The sequence below is a fragment of the Leptidea sinapis genome, chromosome 18 (assembly GCF_905404315.1).
Source record: "Leptidea sinapis chromosome 18, ilLepSina1.1, whole genome shotgun sequence".
Classification (NCBI taxonomy): Eukaryota; Metazoa; Arthropoda; class Insecta; order Lepidoptera; family Pieridae; genus Leptidea; species Leptidea sinapis.
Window position 1 is genome coordinate 10913519 of NC_066282.1, and position 22275 is coordinate 10935793.

At 35.9% G+C, this 22275-nt stretch overlaps 1 protein-coding gene across 1 annotated transcript in view; it reads right to left on the minus strand.

Moving 5' to 3' along the window:
* The window catches only part of LOC126969599 (RNA-binding protein 24-B-like), a 54110-nt gene extending 32129 nt beyond the window's left edge, over positions 1-21981 (minus strand). The window contains exons 1-2 of the mRNA XM_050815142.1: positions 21592-21981; positions 2378-2504 (exon numbers count right to left, since the gene is read on the minus strand). Coding sequence (XP_050671099.1) covers positions 2378-2504; positions 21592-21813 — 349 coding nt within the window. The 5' untranslated portion in view covers positions 21814-21981. The remainder of the gene's footprint in view (positions 1-2377; positions 2505-21591) is intronic.
* Positions 21982-22275: the final 294 nt, after the last annotated feature.

Below are 22275 nucleotides of genomic sequence, written 5' to 3' on the forward strand. Positions count from 1 at the left end.
GGATTGTGGAGATTATGGATAAAAGCTGTTCAAGGAGACATGGAAATTATTACTACTACTAATGATACCTAATACGGCATCTCAAATGATTTTCTCTACATTTTTCTTTTTAAGCCTATAAATTTGTGTTTAAGTTTGTGTATTTTTGTGAATTTTCATCAATTTCATGACGGTTACAATTAATTTATTATTGAAAATTCATGTATAATCTAAGTACAAAAATTGAATACTCAAAAATTATTAAATGCAAACCATCGTCGGCTATATTCTCGTGTAGCACCAGAGGAATCACGGAAGCGTTGCCGGTCTTTTAGAAAAGTAAACGCGTTTTTTTTGATGGTATACAATAATCTAGCTAGTATACTGTATAGTTCAAAAATCCACTTCTTTTATCATGACTGATCCCGTCATACATAACGCATACATCGTCCACATTTCTGACAAACATTGACAATAATATGTCAAGCACGCGAATCACTTACCCTTGGTTACCGCAATCTTGTCATGCCGAGAACCAATCACGTTGTGTGTGTGTGTGCATGACAAAATAACTGATATAGCATATCCGAATATCGGCCTAAATTTTATTTACAGGCCTTTTTTTATTATGCAGTAATAGTTTACAGTATTGATGACCCTGACTGAACAAACAAATAAGATGAAAAAACAATTTGGAAAACATTTTTTTATCAGTCAAGTAGTGGTTTAAGATTAATAATAGTACGAAGCTGTTCTTTTATAACATTATAACAGTTACCCTTGAGAGTTGTGTACTAGTTGATAATTTCAATGGCAGTGACAGATATTATAACACGAAATAAGCAAATTTAGTTGAAACTCCGACTTGCTCCCACAAAGAATAGCCGTCACCCACGAAGCCGAATGATAAATATTTTTTGTCGCACCATACTGTCGGTCTAAGACATTTAAATTATTTTATCAATGCATTCTAGAAACATCGTGAGTTATAGACACGTGAATAAGATTGTCACTTGTCAAGATTATAAAAACTTTAGAAAAATACTTTCAGAAGGATGTTATTTATTGAACACGACGTTTGGAGGATCACATTACACCTACCATTACACGCGTTTTAATCCCTTAAAAATAATAGTTAAAAAAAACTAAAAAGCACGCACCCCACGCTTTTTTTTTACAATAAAATATATTTTTTTTACACTATTTTCAATTTAAATTTATTTTCTATTTTTTAGTTGAATTTTAAATAAAGCGTGCTTTTTAGGTTTTTTTTAACTATTATTATTTATTTTTCATTTTTTAGTCAAATTAGTGTAATGTCATCGGTCCTCGATAAATCTACAAAGTTTGAACGAAATTTAGCCGTTTAAAGTGGGTCAAAATCGCGCCCAAATAAGTCGGTTACAAACATACAGGTGACGCTAATATAAAGCGTATAAAAAGTATTTTATTTAAATCATTGAAAAACAATTGCAACAACATTAGAAAATTTTAAATAGTTTTATATACTCATACCTAGTTCTCGGTAGGGTATCATCGACCATGGAAAATATAAGGTCTCAAACGTTTGCAGTGAACAATTAGCGTCACTTGTGCGTGTATGAGACACGATGTCGTTGTAACCATAGTTTAAGATACTCGTGTACATTTATAATTATTAATGACGAGTGATCCCGGTATTTATCTCTCAATATGCATGTTTTATCTGTAATATCTTAGAAAATATACCTTTAACTTACTAAATTACGGCCATATATGTAAAATACACAATTCAATTAGATAAGGATTATTGTATTGCTTAAAATCACTTCGAAAAATAAGTCATTTCTCAAAAATAGTAAAAGATAAAAAATGCTTAATGGGGTTATCCCTAAGAGGTAAACAAATGCCAGTGGTTGGCTCCTTTGCACAGGATGCCGGCTAGATTCCATGGTACCACAACGGCGCCTATTTCTGCCGTGAAGCAGTAATGTGTAAGCATTATTGTGTGTCGGTTTGAAGGGCGCCGTAGCTAGTGAAATTACTGGGCAAATGAGACTATTATGTATGAAGGTGACGAGCGCAGTCGTAGTGCGGCACTGTATTGTCCTGGGCTGAACGGCCTGCTGGCGTCGTCCTTTAATGTCATAAACAACACAAGCGACTTGCATGTCACTTTGTGTTAGTGTGCGTGAATTGCTCAAAATAGAGGTTAATAATTGTCAACATCATTCTTTTATCGTTTTTTTCGACGTTTTCCCAGCTGTCCCAGTCTATCCAGACGTATAAGTGATCTAAGCGCATGATATATCCGATGATCCGTAATCATCTGCCTAGGTACCATTGACATTAAACTGCACCCGTCAAGTATTGTATCATCCAGGGCTTTAAAAAAATTTATTTTATTAAATTAAGTTACCTGGTGCCAAGTTCCCTCTCGGCTTAGCTCCGAGTATCGCTAAGTTGACATTGGCCTTCCTCCCGTCGATGATGGGGTTGGGATCCTTGCAGGCCCGTTCTGCAGCAGCTCGGTCGCCCATGATGACCTTCAACATAATAAACTGTTAGTATAACATCCGAACAGGTCAGGTGGTTTGTGTGAACGTGTTAGTATATAGTACCGGATTAAAACGCGTGTAATTGTCACGGTTTTACATTAGATGTTTGCGTAAAAGTTACATTTTTATTTTAGTTAACCCGACGTTTCAAGACCTTTCCAATTCTCGTTTTCAGGGGGACTGCAGATGAAGTGAGTCAAAGATAGTATTGGTCATAGTTGTCATAATGAAGTTTAGCGCCTCGGAGGTGGTATTTGCTGTACACAGATGGTTTTCGGCAAAATTTACTGACAGTGTCCTCTTCTTTTTTGGTATGTGTAGTTATAGGTTTTAATTTAGAGATTATTGGATCCCAGGTGTTAGATAATTTTAGACCATCTTCTCTATTGAAATTTGGGTGTTTTTTAATTTCGATGGCTTCACGTACCATTCCTGGGAGATATCTATTCTCTTTTAGCAAAACTTTTGGTTGGTCGAACCGGATGTAGTGGTTAGGACGGTCTGTTATGTGTTCACATACAGCTGACTTAGAGTGACGTCTGTGTTTGACATCCGCAATGTATTCTTTAAGTCGGCTTGAGATATTACGTTTGGTTTGCCCAATGTAAGACAGGCCACAGTCGCTGTCCAGTTTATAGACACCTGCATTTTGCAGTGGAATGAACACTTTACTGGTCTCAAGAATTGCTGGATCTTCTTGTGTGGCTTGAAAATAGTATTAACTGAAGCACGTTTTAGGATCCTGCTAATTCTGTCTGTACGACGACCTGCATAGCCGAGTGGTTAGCGATCCTACCTACTAAGCTAGAGGTCCCGGGTTCGAATCCCGGTAGGTGCAAGCATTTATATGATGAATATGGATGTTTGTTTCCGAGTCATGGATGTTTAAATGTATTTATGTATGTTTATATGAATTTATGTATGTTTAAGTAAGTATATTGTATTAAATATATCATTGTCTTGTAACCCATAACACAGGCTATATATGCTTAACTTGGGGCAAGATAATTTGTGTAAAAAGTGTGTCAATATGACTATGACTATATGACTATGACTAATACCCTTTACATATGTGTTATTATGTATATATGTATGTGTATTTAAATATGTAACACTCGCGTTAATCAAAGAAAATACTATATAGTACCGATTAAGAAAAAAATTAGTTGCATCATTTGACAATTTTTAGATAACGTCATAACTTTAACTGTTAATCGTAACTGTTAACGTACTTAAATAGCTAAATAGCGTCGTCTCAAAAGTTTCAAATAAATATTCGATATTGACTTGATATTTTATTCACCAATGTTAAAGTCAGCGTTACAGTTAACGTTAAATTTGACTAAGTCCAGCACTTGCTGGTTGTATTATACTTATAATACAACCCAGAGGCGCGACTTGACGTGAACTCAGATTGTTTTTTGTTTTAACCAACGTTTTGTAACAGTTAAAATTGAACAGTTTAAAAAAATTATAATAATAATATTGACACACTTTTTACACAAATCATCTTGCCCCAAGTTAAGCATATGAGCCTGTGTTATGGGTTACAAGATAATAATATATTTAATACAAGTCAATATACTTACTTAAACATACATAAATTCATATAACATACATAAATACATTTAAAAACCCATGACTCGGAAGCAAACATCCATATTCATCATATAAATGCTTGCACCTACCGGGATATGAACCCGGGACTTAGTAGGTAGGATCGCTAACCACTCGACTATACAGGTCGTCGTATAAAAATAGATTAAAATTGTTCAGTAATATTTGTTTTTAAATCTCCAAATGTGTTTGTTTATTTGTTATTACTTTTGTATTAAATAAATTAATTATTAATAATGTTTGTGACGTTTGCGATATTCTTTATTATTCAATAAATACGTTATATTGATATGTGATAATAATGTAACCTTCAATTTCTTATTCTTAATTTTACCGATAGGCGGTTTTGAAGTCGTAACGTAACGCGTTACGGCGCCAGTCTATCTGACTCACCTTAGTCTCACTCTAATCAATTGTAACTTTATATGTTTAAATAATGATACTAATAATGAACACACACAAAATTCTAATGTATGTATGTACATATGTATGTAGTATAGGCTACATATTCAACATTTGTAACAAACACGAAAATAATATATTATTTTATAATCAATAAAAGATTTTATTAATAAACTAGTGGACCCAACAGACGTTGTCCTGTACACACGTCTTAAATTTGAAAAATTGGTGCAGCCGTTAGCAGGAGTTCACTAACATACACATGAGCAGGAGAATTATATTATATGGACGGAATTCAGAATCTAAACCAATCTCAAATTCACTGAAACAAACAAAAAAATCATCAAAATCGGTCCAGCCGTTTAGCAGGTAGTTCAATTGTGAATCTAAACCATCCTCGAATCCCCTTGAACTCACACAAAAAATTTCATCCAAATCGGTCGGTCCAGCCGTCTAGGAGGAGTTCAGTGACATACACACTCACAGAAGAATTATATATGTAAAGATAACCTTTACTTGAATTATCATATAAATATACATATAAACATACATTAATTACAGACTAAAAGAGTATCTATTACATAAATTATAACAGCTAAGAGAATTTGAACCTGCTAAGTCATATTTATAAGTTATATTTATGAGTTTTTATGTCTTTTAAAATATTTTCACTGTTGTTCATTTAATTTATAGCATAAGTTGTGAGTTGTGTTAGATTGTGGTTTTTTTAGATGCTAAGTTGACCTAGTTTTATATCGGTATATGTAATATGATAAATAAATAAAAATAAAAAATAAGAGAAGTTATAACCTAAGTTTTCTCAAGTTAAACTATCTTAATATTAAACTTTAACTTAGATAACTTTAAGTTATCACTTCTGTCTGGGTGTACATGTTTTTTTTGTCATTACATTACATTATACTTTTTTCTTTCGACTCTTTGCTGTTATTTATATGTTACTTTGTGAAAAAAAAAATCACTTTGGTTGTGGTTTCATAAAAGCACAGTTTTTTTCTGTTAGTTTTAGTTTCTGTGTGATTAGATTGTTCGAACAAAATACAAATGATGACGGTGTTTCATTAGCTATTGTAATGAATGTGAGGCCCACAGGTCGCGGTTCCTTCGACCACAGCTTGTTGACCTCACAAATAACTAATACGCCTCCCAATGACATTAAGTGCGCAGCTCAAAGCAAGCTGGTCGTAATACACTTTATTAGCAGCGATCGAAGCTAATGTTTGATGACCTCTAAGGCTGATTGGCCATTTTAAAAATGTTACTGACTGCCGCGGTAAAGCTATTGCATAGCATTTTTATCAACTTATGCAATTATAATTATTGATTTGATTACAGACAGACAACGGGACAGGTGAAACTAAATAAAAATGCTTGTCATAATAATAAAAATTAAAAAAACGTGATAAAAAGGCTCGAACCTGGGACCTGCTGCACAACGAGCATATGTGATAACCGCTGTTCCACGGCAACTGTAAAAAGCGTGCCGAAATATCTATATACATCTAGTAAGTAAGTGTTAGGTTATTTTCGTTACGGAATTTCTGGATTCGGTCCCCACGCTCAAGGCCCGCGATAGAAGCTATGCAATAGCTTAAAAAAAAATCTAATTACGAAATCTGTAGAAGTTCAATGACTACAATAACTTATGTCAGTCCAGCGCGACTTTCATTGAACAATTATTAAAACATCTCAGTATATTATTTGCCATTTAACACCCCTTGTATTTGAAGAATGATTCACTTATTGTCAACATAAATTAATATATTTATATATTATATTTATTACTATATTGGCGTATGATATTGGTGCCCCGACCAGTAGAACATCTTCCCTAATAGCGTTACTTCACGCAGGCTTACCGCGAGACGCGTATGTCAAAATCGACCACTTTGATCACAACCCTGTAAGCCGTCATTTTGTATTTACTGTAGACTCATCACAATACTGTATTAAATTTTTATATAACAATGTTAGTGATGTGATGACATCACGACACTTAGTTAAATTAGAACATACGTAAATAGCTACGAAATAGATAATTATTCCGTTCTTCACGATTTTCTATCGCTTTGTATTTTCTGTACTATTCGACATAAATACCTTTTTATGGTATTATGAGGACAAACGGGGTCGCCTGATGGTAAGTGATTAGATAGAACAACAGAATTGTAAAGTTAATTTCTAAATTGAGCACATACCGATATTGTAGATATCCAATAATTAAACGAACTGATTAAGTTAATACTCGTATAACGCCGTAATAATAATTGGTATTGTATGTAAATGAGCGAAGTAACAAACGTATATTTTAATTAAATATTTGGTTCGATAGCTGCTTGCAATCTCCTTGATATCTCGACCTGAACCAAACGTTATTTACCAAGCCATAGAAATCGTAGTTAGCCATGCCCGATAAGCACTTATCGCTGCTGTGTGTTAAACACACTGTGCTCACTTCCATCTGTGAACATTTTGATTCTTATTTCCTATTCGGCTGGGCAAAGGTGCTGTGGATACTTTAGTACCCACAGCACCTTTAGGTACTGGTATTCTCAGATTATTGATATCCAACACTATCTATGGTGATGGTTTGTACAGCGACTTTATTAGAGTTCAGTGCAGTCCTGTGTCACTGTGACCAATGTGATCAATGAACTGCTAACATTGACTAATTTCATGAATATTACTATATATTTTGCAGTTAGCTGACGTATCTCAAGTAGTCGGAGTTCCTCAAGAGAAGCTACGTTTACGCATTAAAGGACCATATTCAGAGAAATTGTCCAACATCTATATCCAATACCTACTAGCTGTTGTCCGTGACGTCATTCACGTGGATGCAACAAGTAGTAACAGAACTATATGTACGAGAGTATAGCGTGGTCATATGTAGCCTCTGTTGCCAAATTTTATAAGTATAATGAAGATATAGTTTTAAATTAAAAGTTATTTTTAATTATCCTCCGCAACCTTCCTTGCGGGGGAAATTTCGTAAAATCTGTTAATTTGGCAAGTGTTATTCCTTATAATTTCAGAGATATCGTATCTTATTAGTATATGTGTATATATATTATGTATAGATTAGTATGTGACCGTTACTTTAATGTTTTTTTAGTTGATAATTGTAATCCAATTCAAATTCAAATGTTTTTATAATAATTTCTAAGAGGGGATTTAAATCACTTATTGAAAGTCATTCTATAATCCATTAGGAAAATGATGTCAGAAGAACAGGCAAAAGATACTCAGCGGGACCCTTGTTTTTTTATAATTTTTTTTAACAATTATTATATTATTTAAATACCCTGAGGGTGTGGTCACTCAATAGTTAATTGTATGTTGTGCGATCATAATATACATCGCCAAAAAAAGACTTACTACTTCGAATAGTAGGCAAAACAACATATTTCGCAAAATTTGTTCACATTTCACTTATGATATGAATATAATAAGATACTTACTTCGTTTGGATTCAGTAATGTTATATAATTAAGAGATTCCATCTTCATTTACAAGATTCATCAAGTTAAAATTTACTTGAAACTTAGAGATGCAGTGCAATATGAATAGGTTTGAAATTAAATAAGGTTCCGTTACGCTTTAGGTATAGGGTATTTTTTTTTATAATTAAAATTATTATTATTGTATATTTCCATGAGCAGACGATACCGCAAAACATCAGGTGTTCGTTGCATTTGTTAGTTCCGTTCCGAAATAAAACGGAAGTACAAAGTGACATTGACAAGTTGACAGACGTCATCTGTCATAACTATTGTCAATGTTTTTGAGTAAGCGGAGCAATGCAGTGCCGCTCAGGATTCTTGAAAGACCCAAAAATTATAAGTGGCACCACAACTGCACTCGTCACATTGAGACATAAGATGTTAAGTCTCATTTGCCCAGTAATTTCACTAGCTACGGCGCCCTTCAGACTGAAACCCAGTAATGCTTACACTATTGCTTCTTACATTACTGCTTCACGGGTCACGACAGAAATGGCTTCGCTGTGATATATTGTGGCACTGGTCATGTAATATTATAATACACGGGGCACACTAAAAGTTTTGCACTTCTAAGTTCTAGCTAATCGTAAGTATTTGAATTTCGAATGTTATATTTTTTGAAATGTTGCAACCTTCTTAGTTATAAAAAAAAATTGGCGGGAAATCATTTGTCAATTGTTTTTTATTACACATCACACTTCTACGTACGCAACGAATGTGGAATTAAGTAGAAAAGATTTTAAAGCGACGATTTTTTATGATTTTAAAATTTTTCTCTCTTCGCAAGACTGTGCCGCTCGTCTTCAAAATGCTTTTGGGAGAGAAACACCTTGCTTGAGCACCGTGATGCGATGGTTTCCTGAATTTGAGAGAGGTCGGGTTTCTGTACATGCCGAATTTCGTGAAGGGCGGCCTTCAACTGCCGTCAACGAAAATTATGTGGCTACTGTTAAGCGGCTAATTGAAAAAATAACCCGCTGACTACCTATCAGACAAAACGAGGACTATTGGGGATTGGTATGAGCCATTCAATTCAGAAAATTTTACACGAAGAATTGAGAGTTCGGAATCGTTGTTGTCGTTGGATCCCTCATGAACTGACAGCGGAGCAGTAGCGGGCTCGCGTGGAATGGTACTCACAGATGCTAGTGAAGTACGACTTTGGACATTCTAATGCTGTTTATGACATTGTCACAGGAGACGAAACGTGGATTTATTGTTTTGAACTCGAAAAAAAAACCGCAATCTTGTGAATGAGTGTTTGAAAATGAGAACAAGCCAACAAAAGTGAGGCAGACGAGAAACGATGGTAAAAAAATGATCACATTTTTTTTCTCAGCTACGGGTCCCATCTGCACAATTCCACTTGAAGATCAAAAGAGTGTTAATGCCGAGTGGTATTCTACCATTACTTTTTTTTTTATATGAGAGGGGGCAAACGGGCAAGAGGCTCACGGGATGGGGAGAGGTGAGGCAACCGCCCATGGACATCCGCAACAACAGGTGTGTCAAGAAATGCGTTGCCGGCCTTTAAGGTGGGAGAATGATTTTTTCTTGAAGGTCCCTAAGTCGTTTCTGTTCGTGAAGACCGCTGCCGGTAGTTGATTCCACAAAGTGGCTGTGCGAGGCAAGAAATTTCTAACAAAACGCGCGGTTGTGGAATGCCAGACGTCTACATGTTGCGGATGGTACTTTGCACGTAATGTCTGGTGGTGGAATTCGGCCGCTGGAATCAACCCGAACAACTCCTCTGAGCACTCTCCGTGATAAATGCAGTTTATCCAGAGTGTTAAAAAGAGTACGCGAAAGACGACCAAAAGGCCGCGTTCTCCTACATCATGACAACGCTTCTTCACACACGGCCAAAAAAACTAAGTCATTTTAGCTTCCGAAAAAGTACAACTCGTCACCCATCCTGCACATAGCTCCGACCTACCTCCCTGTGATTTCTGTATTTTCCCCAAATCAAAGATTTAATGAGAGGTTTCACTTTTACCAATTCCGAAGAGGCAGTGATAGCGTTCAATCAGCACGTAGAAAACATGCCTTCAGATCTGTGGTCCTCCTGTTTTAAAAAATGGTTGGATCGCATGAAAAATGTTTAAAACGTAAAGATAGTATTTTGAAAAGTAATAAACATAATATTTTCGTTATAACATGTTGCTTTTTTTAGTTACGCAAACGTGTGACCTACGTATTAATTTCGGTACATTAAATTTTAAAATGAAACACTCCGAGATTTTGTAACATTATCAGTTTGTGTGACTATCATTTGTTTTAACTAGTGGCACCGTTTGGAACTGTGTGGCTGGATCACTCTTAATACTTTAACCGAACAAAATATTTGTGCTGTGAATATTTTATAATTTTCGCTGTGGTTTAATTGAACAAGAAAGCTGCCACAAACATCAATAATTGTCACCTTGTGATGAATCTTGATTGAATCCACATTTATGAGCGGCATTGCAATAATTGTTCTCGCCAGTTTGAGACATAACATTTAAGTGTCATTACACCAGTCACACAATTGTGCCTGTGTCACACTAGATAAGTATCAGCCGATCTCCGGCGGGTGTCGTAACAGGCGACTAGGGATACAAACAACGGTGGATGAGCAGCAACATCTTTCCCAGGGAGCACCACCATCAACTGCGAACGCCAACTTTCCTGCCAAGCGTGACGATTATGGAAAATCCCCCCAAAAGTTTGGGAAGGCCTTTGTCCAGCAGTGGACGTTTTTCGGATGAAACGATGATGACGAGCCCAGTAATTTGCCTAGCTCGGGCGCCGTTCAATCCGACCCACAGTAATGCTTGTACACGCTGCTGTGGCATTCACTACACACCTCTCAGCCAGCCTTAAGGCAACACTAAATGCCAGCGACCTTGAGCGATATGAGTTCACGGCTGCCGGCCCGCCATCTATGTAACAAAGCCAATATTTTCAAAATTCTTGGGTGGAAAACAGTTTATATGCTTACAATCCTCGTTATTCACTACTAATCTGAATAAATGAACCTACACAAAAAAGGACAAGCTATAAGAATAACTTTTCTGAGAGAAGTACAAAAAAAATGCGTCACGCCATGTCAAAAAACTTGTTTAACTTCAAAGAAAAGTGGTAGTTCAAAAAGGCTCGGCAGTGTTAACTATAACCAACAGCAAGCATTAGCAACCTACAAATAAGACTTAAGGATATGTGTAACAGGATTAAATAGTATTCATAGCTCGAAATGCGATACTTTCACCACAAAACTTGTCTAAAAACACCATGTTTTGGGTGTTTTTTGCTTACTCTTCGCCTTAATATGTATGAAGGAGGTCGGAAAGATTAATTAGAGAAAGAACTGCTTTACCCGCGTGTCAATGACAATCTCTTATGTGATACAAGCTACACTAGGTTAAATATTATACGCAGATGAAACCGGGGAACATAGCTAGTTATAATTATAAATTGGCTTTTCAATTATATGTTAATATTATGTATAAAAGCTAGAAGTAGCGCGACACGTAGTCGCATTTTGCTTTTTTATCTAAATTAGTATTTTTGTATACTTAAATACCTAACTTATCATTTATAAGAAACGCGTTGAGTTTTTCGATTATAATAATTGACTGAAACTAACCAAACAGAAACATGAGTAATGTATTTTTTTGTACACATTCTGGGCATGTGACTTCGTATTGATTATGGCAACCATTGCGAAACAGCGTTATTTATAGCGTTTAGGATATTATCTTCCCCACTATCTGGTTTCCTCCACAGTGCGGCTTTCGAGGAACTTTCTTCCAATACAAAGCTGTGGAATGAGCTTCCTTGTGCAGTGTTTCCAGGACGATACGACATGGGTACGTTTGACAAAAAGCATCCTTTCTAAAGGGCCGGCAACGCTCCTGTGATTTCTCAGGTGTTGGAAGAGAATGTGGGCGGCGGTGATCATTTAACATCAGTCGAAATAGCAGTTATGCCTCCACTGACATAGTGAAGAAATTTACACACCCAAAAACTGTATAATAAAGTCCCAGCCACTGTTCAGGCATTATCTATAAATAAATTTAAATGTTTAAATAAAAATGGCTCTGTCGTAAATCCTGTTACTCCACAGCTTAATATCTACATGATCGGACAGCCTGGGACTAGATTGTGATTATTTTTATAGTGATAGAAATGACTGTACTATATTGTATATTTTTATTGAAAAGAGCGCATTTGTTTCCGAAGCGGTAGTAGTATCTAGTATATTAGAAATGACATTAAAAAGAATTCAAGGAATCAATTTTGAGAAAATGCCTTTTTATGCCTTCTGAGGGATGAGAAGACAACTCATCGATGTACAGTAAAATAAAGTAACTATTGCAACCTGATGTTAGAACCAACTGTTGAAATTTAAATAGTAAATGCAAGTTTACGATGTGGAGGGTGTTAGTGTTTCCTGCTTCACTCACTGCTGATAACAATTTGCATAATTTTCCGATAGTGATACGAAACGTGTTTACCATTCCGACCCGAATTTGTTCAACGTTCAACTTCTGTTAATCGTATATTACGTCTTATGGTATTGCAACGAAAGCAAATTAAGAGTTTTGTCAATAACTATTTATCATAATATATTAATATAAAAATCTATGCTCTTACAAATAAACTTGGTATAAAGTTATAACTGAGAATAAACACAGATTATGCAAAATGTTTACAAATATGCATTTTGCATATGATTGCTTTATTCGGTTGTCTGACGTTTTCCGCGTTTATTTGTAATGCTGTTTAAGATTCGGAAAACTAAGAATTATCAGTGTATCGGCAGTGTTGTGAACGATATGGCAACATTTGGATATTTTTGTTTTATTCTCAGTTATAACTATAGTTATAACTATATTATAGCGTATGTACTGTTGTACAGCGTATGTCAGGAGGAGACTTCTAGAAGCCGATATGTCACAGTCGGCGACCAGCTAGGGGTCCCAAATTACTCCGTTAGCACCGTATTGCAAGGTTGAGATTTTCACAAAATTTTGCGACGTGGACAGAATGGAGCAAGGTTTTATTTTCTGATGAAGCCAAAATCTGTTTATTTGGTGAGGCCCCACGTGGTAAATTGCTAAGAAGACCAGGTCAACGTTATGTTATGTAGGCTTCCATTGTTATGAGTTCGTTGCACATAATTTTAAAACAAGATCATTTTAAATAATTGTTATTTTGAAATGTTTGGAGTTAGACCATTGCGCGACATGACATAATATGACGATACTCAATTTATTTTGTATAATAATTATTTATAAGTAGCTGATCCGACAGACGTTGTTCTGTAGGTATATAATAAATAAAATAATGTTTTTTTTTTAATTTGTCAATAATATATCATAACATCAAGAATTACTTCGTAAAATATGCACCCTGCTGTCGTAATGAAATTCTTTCACAGCAGAACTGTCAAACCGTGCGTCAATAAATTCTCTCATAGGAATTATGTATGGACACATCAAAGGAAAAACAAATTTGTTGTTTTTATTTAATTCCGAGCACTTTTTTATTTATTCACCTTTTAAACCTTCTCTGGACTTTCACAAATAATTCAAGACCTAAATTTGTCAAATCGGTCCAGCCGTTCTCGAGTTTTAGCGGGCCTAACGAACAGCAATTCATTTTTATACATATAGATTACTTAACGACTGGGAGTCCTTTCGCATTTTTTTATTGGAAGAGGATGACAAATGGTGGTACCTACGGGTCACCTGATATCGCTGCCTCACATTCTTCTGAATCACAGGAGCGTTGCCCGTCTTTAGAAATGTGTACACGCGTACTAAGTTTTGTGTTATTATCCTCGTAGAAGTTGAACGAATTTGAAAAAAATAAAAAGTGGGGTAATTTCTTAAACCTAGGCCGACTTCCAAAAGTTATCGACCGACAACTTAAGGATGTCGGTCGGAGCTATGTACAGGCTTACGATGGGATTAAGTAAAATTAATTATCTGGTTGTGTGTATGTGTCTAACTTTGTAATATATTTTATTTGACGAGTTACACATCTAAATAAAACACTTTTTAAGGAATTAAAACGAGTGTAATTGTAATTATTGTGTTTTTACATTTGATTTAGCGTAAAAGTTACATTATTATTATTATTTTAGTTACCCCACGTTTCGTGACCTTTCCAGAGCACGTTTTCAGGGTACAGGGGGACATAATAACAATTACACACGTTTTAATTCTTAAAAAAAAAACAGCTGTATTTAAATTTCTAAGATATTCCGAAATAATTAATCTCTATTTTTGATGCTTTTACTTATAAAACTCAGCCCGGGTGTTGTCGATACGCGAATCTAGTATATAAATAAATGTATGAAAGCAGGTTTTGTAAGGTTAAATTGGAGGCGGTAAGGCTTCGATAAATTATTATCTGTATAAAGGCGTGTCGCTCTCAGAACCGCCCAGTCTTCTCGCGGACGGCACGCCTTATAAACAATCATCTTATTGTACATTATTGTATTATTTTTATAATTTGTTATACATTATGGCTGTTGGTGGAGTGGTAAGTGTCTGTTGTATTCAGCAATAGTGTGTAGGTTTGATTCCAGAGGGATAAAACGGACCTCGTGTTGTTTGACCGTGTGTCGATTTATTTGTTTTCCAGAAGCCTTATTTTTTACCATATTTTATGTAATGGACACTAGTTCGTACATTGGCTGTGGTTCGCTATAATGTTAAAATATACTACCGTAACGACGACCTAACAGCCCGATAATTGATTTGTCAATGTGTGCTTTATCAAGTGGTTTAATATTAACATACTAAAGAGCTATTGCTGACTGTTTACGACTTGTCAATGAACATTGATTACAGTAACAATAGATATCGCTTTCCTTGTCTATCTTGCTGTATCTCCCTTAGATATTTTCTTCTCTCTCGCACACTTTGTTTATAAATACGCTACTTTATTGTACTTAAGTATTAACCACATAAGTGAATTCAAATTCAAATATTTTTATTCAAAATAGGATGTGACATCACTTATTGAAAGTCAAAAAAAACTACCACCCATTCGAAAATGAATGCCTCTGACCTGAGAAGAATGGGCGCAACAAACTCAGCGGGCTTTTTTTTTTCATCGAATAAATATTTAATAGCCTGAGGGCGGTCTCTCCATTCCCAATCTGCGGTATCATTGAGAAAGTCATTTATGTTATTGTAACATACACAAACGTTTTTTAACAATTCTTTTGAATAACGTAATACTTTTGTTTTGAAAATTTTCTGGGATCTTGTTGTAAAAACATATACATCGCCCCACAAAAGACTTACTAACTCAGGCGCTCAGCAAACAGCATGTCGGTTGCTACATAGACGACGTATGTTTCAATAACATAAGCTACGCGGACGACATGGTTCTGCTGAGCGCTTCAGTCTGTGGACTCTGAAGTTGATAAGCACTTGTAAGGTAGCTGAACACGGGCTGATTTATAATGTTAAAAATAAAACAGAGATGCCACCTATAAGGCTAAATGGAACACCGTCAGAAATGGTTGATCTATTTAAATATCTTGGCCATTTAGTAACACCTTCCCTGAGGGATGACGCAGATGTTGAGCGGGAACGGAGGGCGATATCGGTAAGAGCTAATATGGTGATCCCTAGGTTTGCAAGGTGCTCTTCAGATGTTAAGATTACTCTTTTTAGGGCCTACTGCACCTCATTCTATACCTTCAGCTTGTGGACTGACTATACGCAAAGATCGTACAGCGCCCTTCGGGTCCAGTACAATTCATTTAGGATGCTGTTGAGGCTCCCTCGCTATTGCAGCGCCTCAGCGATGTTTGCCGAAGCCCGTGTTGACTGTTTCTATACAATAAAGCGAAAGAGAGGCACGTCACTGGTGTGCCGAGTCCGAGGGAGCAACAACAGCATGCTGGCTGCACTGGGAGATCGGCTCGACTGTGTTTATATAAACCGCTGTTGTAAACTGCATGTTGCACACAGGGACTGAGGAATATGGGGAATATATTATGTTATTTATGTATTAATTATAATTATATCTGACTGTATTATTATGACATTTAAGTGGGCCATAGTAGCCAAATAGAGAATAAAAGAATTAAAAAAATTAAATTAAATTAGCCGAGTAGTAGGCATTATCAGTTTATGTCTATTCCTGGTGTTAACATTATGGTTATTACAGTTTCTGGCAAATTCACTTATGTGCCTATGAACATACATTACATTATCTAGAATATATTGAGAAGCAACAGTCAAGATGTTAATTTTTTTTTGAATTTTGCTCTCAATGATTCTCTAGAACCTAGGTTATAAATAGCGCGAATAGCCCTCTTAGCTTAGCTTCTCATCACAAATATTGTATTAATATCGGCAGCGTTGCCCCATAGCAATATACCATAGGACATAATACTATGGAAATAACTAAAGTATACTAGTCGCGCCGTATCTATGTCAGTTAATTGTTTAATCTTTTTAACCGCGTATGCTGCAGAACTAAGTCTGTTCGCCAATCCTTCAATATTGTAATTTGTAATCTAGAGTTATGCCAAGAAATATAGCAGATTCCACCGGTTCTATCACTTCTCCGTTTAACAAAACATTTGCATTTACATTTTTGACATTTGGTACGGTAAATTTAATGAATTTAGTTTTCTTGCTATTTAACAATAGGTTATTACCGCTAAACCAGTACACGATGTCAGATAAAACTGTTTGACACTCGTTTATCTCTGGCCTTATATGTCTTGCCGTTTTAACGGCCTTTATTAATCTAGCTAAAAATTACTAATATATTTTGATCCTAGTTCCTGATGGTAGAAATGCTAAAATGAAAATAAATTATACAGTACAGAAGGGCCTACCTCTGTAGGAAGAACTTCAAGAGAGATCTGAAAAATATGCGCTATAGGGATTTCGGTAATATGTGAAAAATTGTTTGCCGTTTCGTAGATGTAAGTTCTCTCTGCATCTCCTTCAGCATAATTTATCACGGGGAGTGCTCAGACGAGTTCTTCGGGTTGATACCAGGCCACGACAACCGCGGGTTTTGCGGGAAATTTGTAACCTCGCACGGACACTTTGTGGAATCAATCACCGGCTGCTGTTTTACCGAACAGTCAGAGCATCTTGACCCCTGGTGTGGCGAACGTCCATGAGCAGTTATCCCACCACTAACCATCACGATTTAGGCAGATTTTGTATTCTACTCGACTTACAAAGGTTATGATGGGCTATTCGCGCGATTTATAACCTAGGTCCTAAAGAATCATTAAGAGAAAATTTTAAAGAAATAAACATTTTGACAGTTGCTTCTCAATACATTTTCGATAATGTTTTGTATGTTCATAAGCACATTAAAGAATTTTCTAGAAACTGTGACATTCATAATGTTAACACGAGGAACAAACATAAACTTGTTATGCCTACTACTCGGTTGGGTCGAGTTAGTAAGTCTTTTGTTGGGCGATGTATATGCTTCTACAATATGATCCCAGAAAATGTACAAAACAAATGTGTTACGAAATTTAAAAGAATTGTTAAAAAACGTTTGTGTGGGAAAGGTTATTATAGCATAAACGATTTTCTTAATGACACCACGGACTGGGATTAAAGCGAACACCCTCAGGCTCTTTAATTATAAATGTTTATTCTACAATATTACATTGTAATCCATATTTTATATAAAAAAAAAGCCCGCTGAGTTTCTTGCGCCCATTCTTCTCAGGTGAGGCAGTCTCTTTTGAATGGGTAGTTTTAGACGTTCAATAAGTGATTATAAATCCTATTTCGAATAAAAATATTTGAATTTGAATTTATGATTCATTATAGGGAGGTACATACATTCACTGGCAGCTCTACAAAGGTTTAATATATCTGTGACTTATGAGATATAGATCACGATATAGAAGTTTAGATGCTTTTAAACACTAAAACACAGCACGTTGAAGGTGAAACTGACCCATGTATCGTCCTCCCCCACCTCGAAATTATGCTTTTATTGTTTGGTTCAAGTATGTATGTGGCAGGACCTCACTGAGAAGCGCTATCATTTAGTTGGTGAGTACGTATGATATCTAATGTTGTGCCGAGTCGTACGAAGGGGGAGTTCTTCGTTAGTAATTAGTTAGTGCCGCTCAGAATTTTCGCTGCTGTCGTTCCCACGTGTTCTTATAATCTTTGTGCTCACAAAAAACTATAATCGCTAAATATGTTTGAATAACTACGCTCGAAGCTTAATGTTTCTTATGTTATTAAGTATACTATTAATCATTTTGCTAAGCAACATACAAAATTATACATCGCTTACCGTAATGTGCGACCTTATTAACTGTGAATGCGCCTAAGAATCTGGTTATGCAAAGAAGTATTAATCAATTAGTTTATAAAACCTTCATTAGACTCGTCCGTTTATAAATATAAAATATTATTTATATGCAATATTAACTTAATCCCTCTGTCGTAGGTACTTGATTATCGTCACTTATAAAAAAGGTCACCTAGCCTTCGTAATCAGAAGTGTTAGGTTGATAGACCTATAGAGCGTACTTATCTCAGACTTTACTTGTGTAAACCTTTTCTGAGTGTGATAAAACGCGAACAAAACTTTTACATTGAGCTGTCTTAGCTTAAGCTAAAAACGAAATCAAATATTAGGTAGCATACCTAAGCTCACACTCAACTAAGTTTTACGTAGGTAAGTAACGTCTGAGCAAAGTTGCTGTCCCATATTTATTCCCAAGGTTCAAAATCAAGAGAATCTTCCAAGTTCCTTCTATAAAAACCAACCTGGGAGTTCAGGCGCCTCTCGCTCGAATTCTTCGCGAGTACAATAAGTTAAACGATACCAATTCAGAACTTGATATATTCGGTGGTGGGCTGGTCAGGTTTAAAGAAAGTGTTGTTAAACACTTAGCTGGTACTCAATCGCATTTGTCAAATAAGTAGTTTTTCTTTTTTTTTCGTCTTCATTATTTTCATTATTTTAATAAGTTTAAGTTATAATTTGTGCTTTAATTTTTTTTGTATTAATTATAGTTTAGATAGTATTAGTTCTAGTTTTCAGAAGTATTTAGGGAGTATTTTTTGTATTTTTTATGTTCACCATAATTTTCGTATACTTAAGAACTACTAATTGTAACATTAGATTAAGAAAATTGTATTGTATATGATGTGGTGTGTTTTAATAAATAAATAAAGTCTAAATACCTACTCTATATTATTATATCGTCACCCCGCCCCATAACAATTGATATACTTGTGTGAATTGAACGAAACTGCTCAACACCCACACACAGAAACCTAAATATTATTATTCAACTACTAGCTGCCCCGACAGACGTTGTTCTGTAGATAATAAAAAAAAAACTGTTTTATAGGAATTTGCCAATAATATTTCAAAACATCAAGAATTATTTCGTAAAAAATGCTCCGTTGTTATAATGAAATTGTTTCACAGCGGAACTGTCAAACCGTGCGTCACTAAATTCTCTCATAAAAAATATGTCCATACAAAACAAATATTGAAAATAAAAATAATTATGGGTCCCAAATCGAAATAAAAACTATCCTATCTCTCAAGTTGGACCAAACTGCACTCCATGAAGTAATCCCCATTAAAATCTGTTCATTAGTTTAGGAGTCCATTGAGGACAAACATTGTGACACGAGATTTATACAGGTATATTAAGATTAAGATTAAACCGCATAGTACCTACCTACCTATCGTTGCGGTTTTCAAAATAAAATATTATGCTCTATTTTATGCATCTATCACTTTTAACTGTTAACCCCTAATATTAACCGGTATTGTAAATTTTTTTTAAATAAATAAAACCCATTAAATACTTAGTTTTTGAGTTTATCCATTATTAAGAAATAAATGAACATATTTTTCTTCTTCACAATATTAGTTTAAATAAGATCCATTAAAGAAGATAATAATACTAAGATAGGTATTATAGTTTGGTTACCGTCCTGAAATAAGTTGTAATACTTACAGAAAAGGCACTGAACCCGCAGAGCGAGGACCTATCGAATGACAGTCTTTTGTTATTAGTATGTACTTCATCACGAACTACTGCCTACCTAGTACTAAGTAGCTCCCCAGATTGTAAGTACCTACTGCAACTAACGCGACAGCTCTTACACCTTTATTACTATGCCGACAAGGTTTCAAATGCAATGTATGCTGCTCACTACGCAGCGTAGTCTTCATAACTTAAAAATATAATCCGAAAAGGTTGAGGTTATTATGTAAGTATTATTATTTTATTCGGTCTGTATATTTTTCTTGTTTTTGCTGATTTCTCTCTAGTTTTCGAGCCGATTTGCGTTTGTGTTACAATAAACGACTTGTTGAAATTATCATTAAAATATAAATGATAGATATTTTTATATATAGTAGATAGGTATGTTGATCCGATCTCTATCATACTTCACAGAATCACTCGCTGGTGCAATCTGAAGATTGCCTGAACATTTTGGAGACCATACGAATATACTTTTATATAGACATGTACTTACCCATGTACCTATTAGATGTTTTGAAATTCAGATACAGCTTGTACCTCTTTCCAAACAATAACTCTTATCTCTCTCAATAGGTCTTATTAATAAAGGCAATGAAAAGTAACTCCAAGTTTAAAATTACTCGTCCCTGTCATGTAGGTACCTAATTATGTGGTGACAAAGGTAAGATAACGACAAAATGTTTTAAACTTGGAATAGGTAACTTTACTTCGCGTGTAAAATATTTCCAAATAAGAAAGTAAGTAATTAAACACGTAATATTGCAGTTATGTATTTGGATGTTACGGAGAGGGTGCAATCAGCAATGGGTACCTACAACTATACCCTCCCTCAGGGTGTCTTACCCTTGTTGAATTGAAAATGGGGTTGTGATTCATTTCCCACGAACCCCACTCGCACTGCATAAAACCCTCAGACTATTTCAACAAAGAGATGCTTTGAAGCGAATTTTAGGAAAAATTTCGCATTGACATCTGTGCATGGATCAGGACACTATTCGAGTATTGAATATTATTATTAAGAACGCAGAGGATAAACTATTCGCAGGCCAGGTACCTACAATAGTGTTAAATACTGTTGAATTATTCACACGATCGACGCTGTAAATTATAATACATTAGATAGGTAGTTACATATAACATGGTGGGTACGAATAATAATCAACTTTCAAGCCTGGAACACTGGTAAACACGTCCTATATACTATTTCATAGTTTTAATTGAATTTATCATGAAAATAATAACCAATAAACCTAGTTTAAGAAACCACGATAACATGAAACGATAAAATGTTATGGGTACTGTGGCTAGGTTAGCTAAGTCCATACAACACACTGTTTCAGAGTGGAAGTACTGCGCAAGGGCAAAATATACGCAAACGTGTCAATTGAACTGAAAGCAGTGTTTTGAAATAAATGCTGACGTAGGTGTTTGACATTTGACTAAACAAAAGCTGTAACTATATTTCCTACATAAATTAAGTTAAATCAGCATTAATTATAAAGAAATTGCTTACAAATCCATATCCTCTGCTTTTACTCGTCTGCCTGTCCGTAATTACAACCGCTTCTTCAATATCTCCGTAAACCGCGAAGTGTTCTCTTAAGCTCTTATCTGTCGTGTGATAAGGAAGTCCTCCGACGAACAGTTTAGTCCAGGTGGTGTCTTTCTGTCCCGGTATTGACCCTAACGTCAGCAGACCTTCGGTCTCAGCCGGCAAACCGCCCGCCATCAACATTTCTTGCACCGCCTCCGTCGCGCTGACCACCTTACACCCTGCAAGCACTGTCACTCCGCTTCCGAAGCGGATAAGTTCGATTATACGTTGTTAACGCGGGGTGTTCAGACGTGTATTGTTTGCTACGGTTGCGCGCGGACTGATTGCTCGCTGCCCTGCAACGCACGTGGCGCTCCGGTACTAATGTCGCCCTCCGCCCTCGGCCCCCGCCCCGCGCGATTGTCCCCCCGGCCCCGGTCTCCTCACCCCCAGTCACCAGATGCGACGTACGACGTACGCGGTACGACCGCCGCTGGGCCGTGGGCGGCTGGCCACATGCATCGACCAGCGTCGTCACATCCAACTTTCCCCACAGAGTTATAGTTCACCTACCAACTGCCTCCATGAGTCCAAGCACTTTCGTAGACTGAGGACTCTATCCCATTGTATCTAATAATATCAACATACATCGTGAAGATGTTG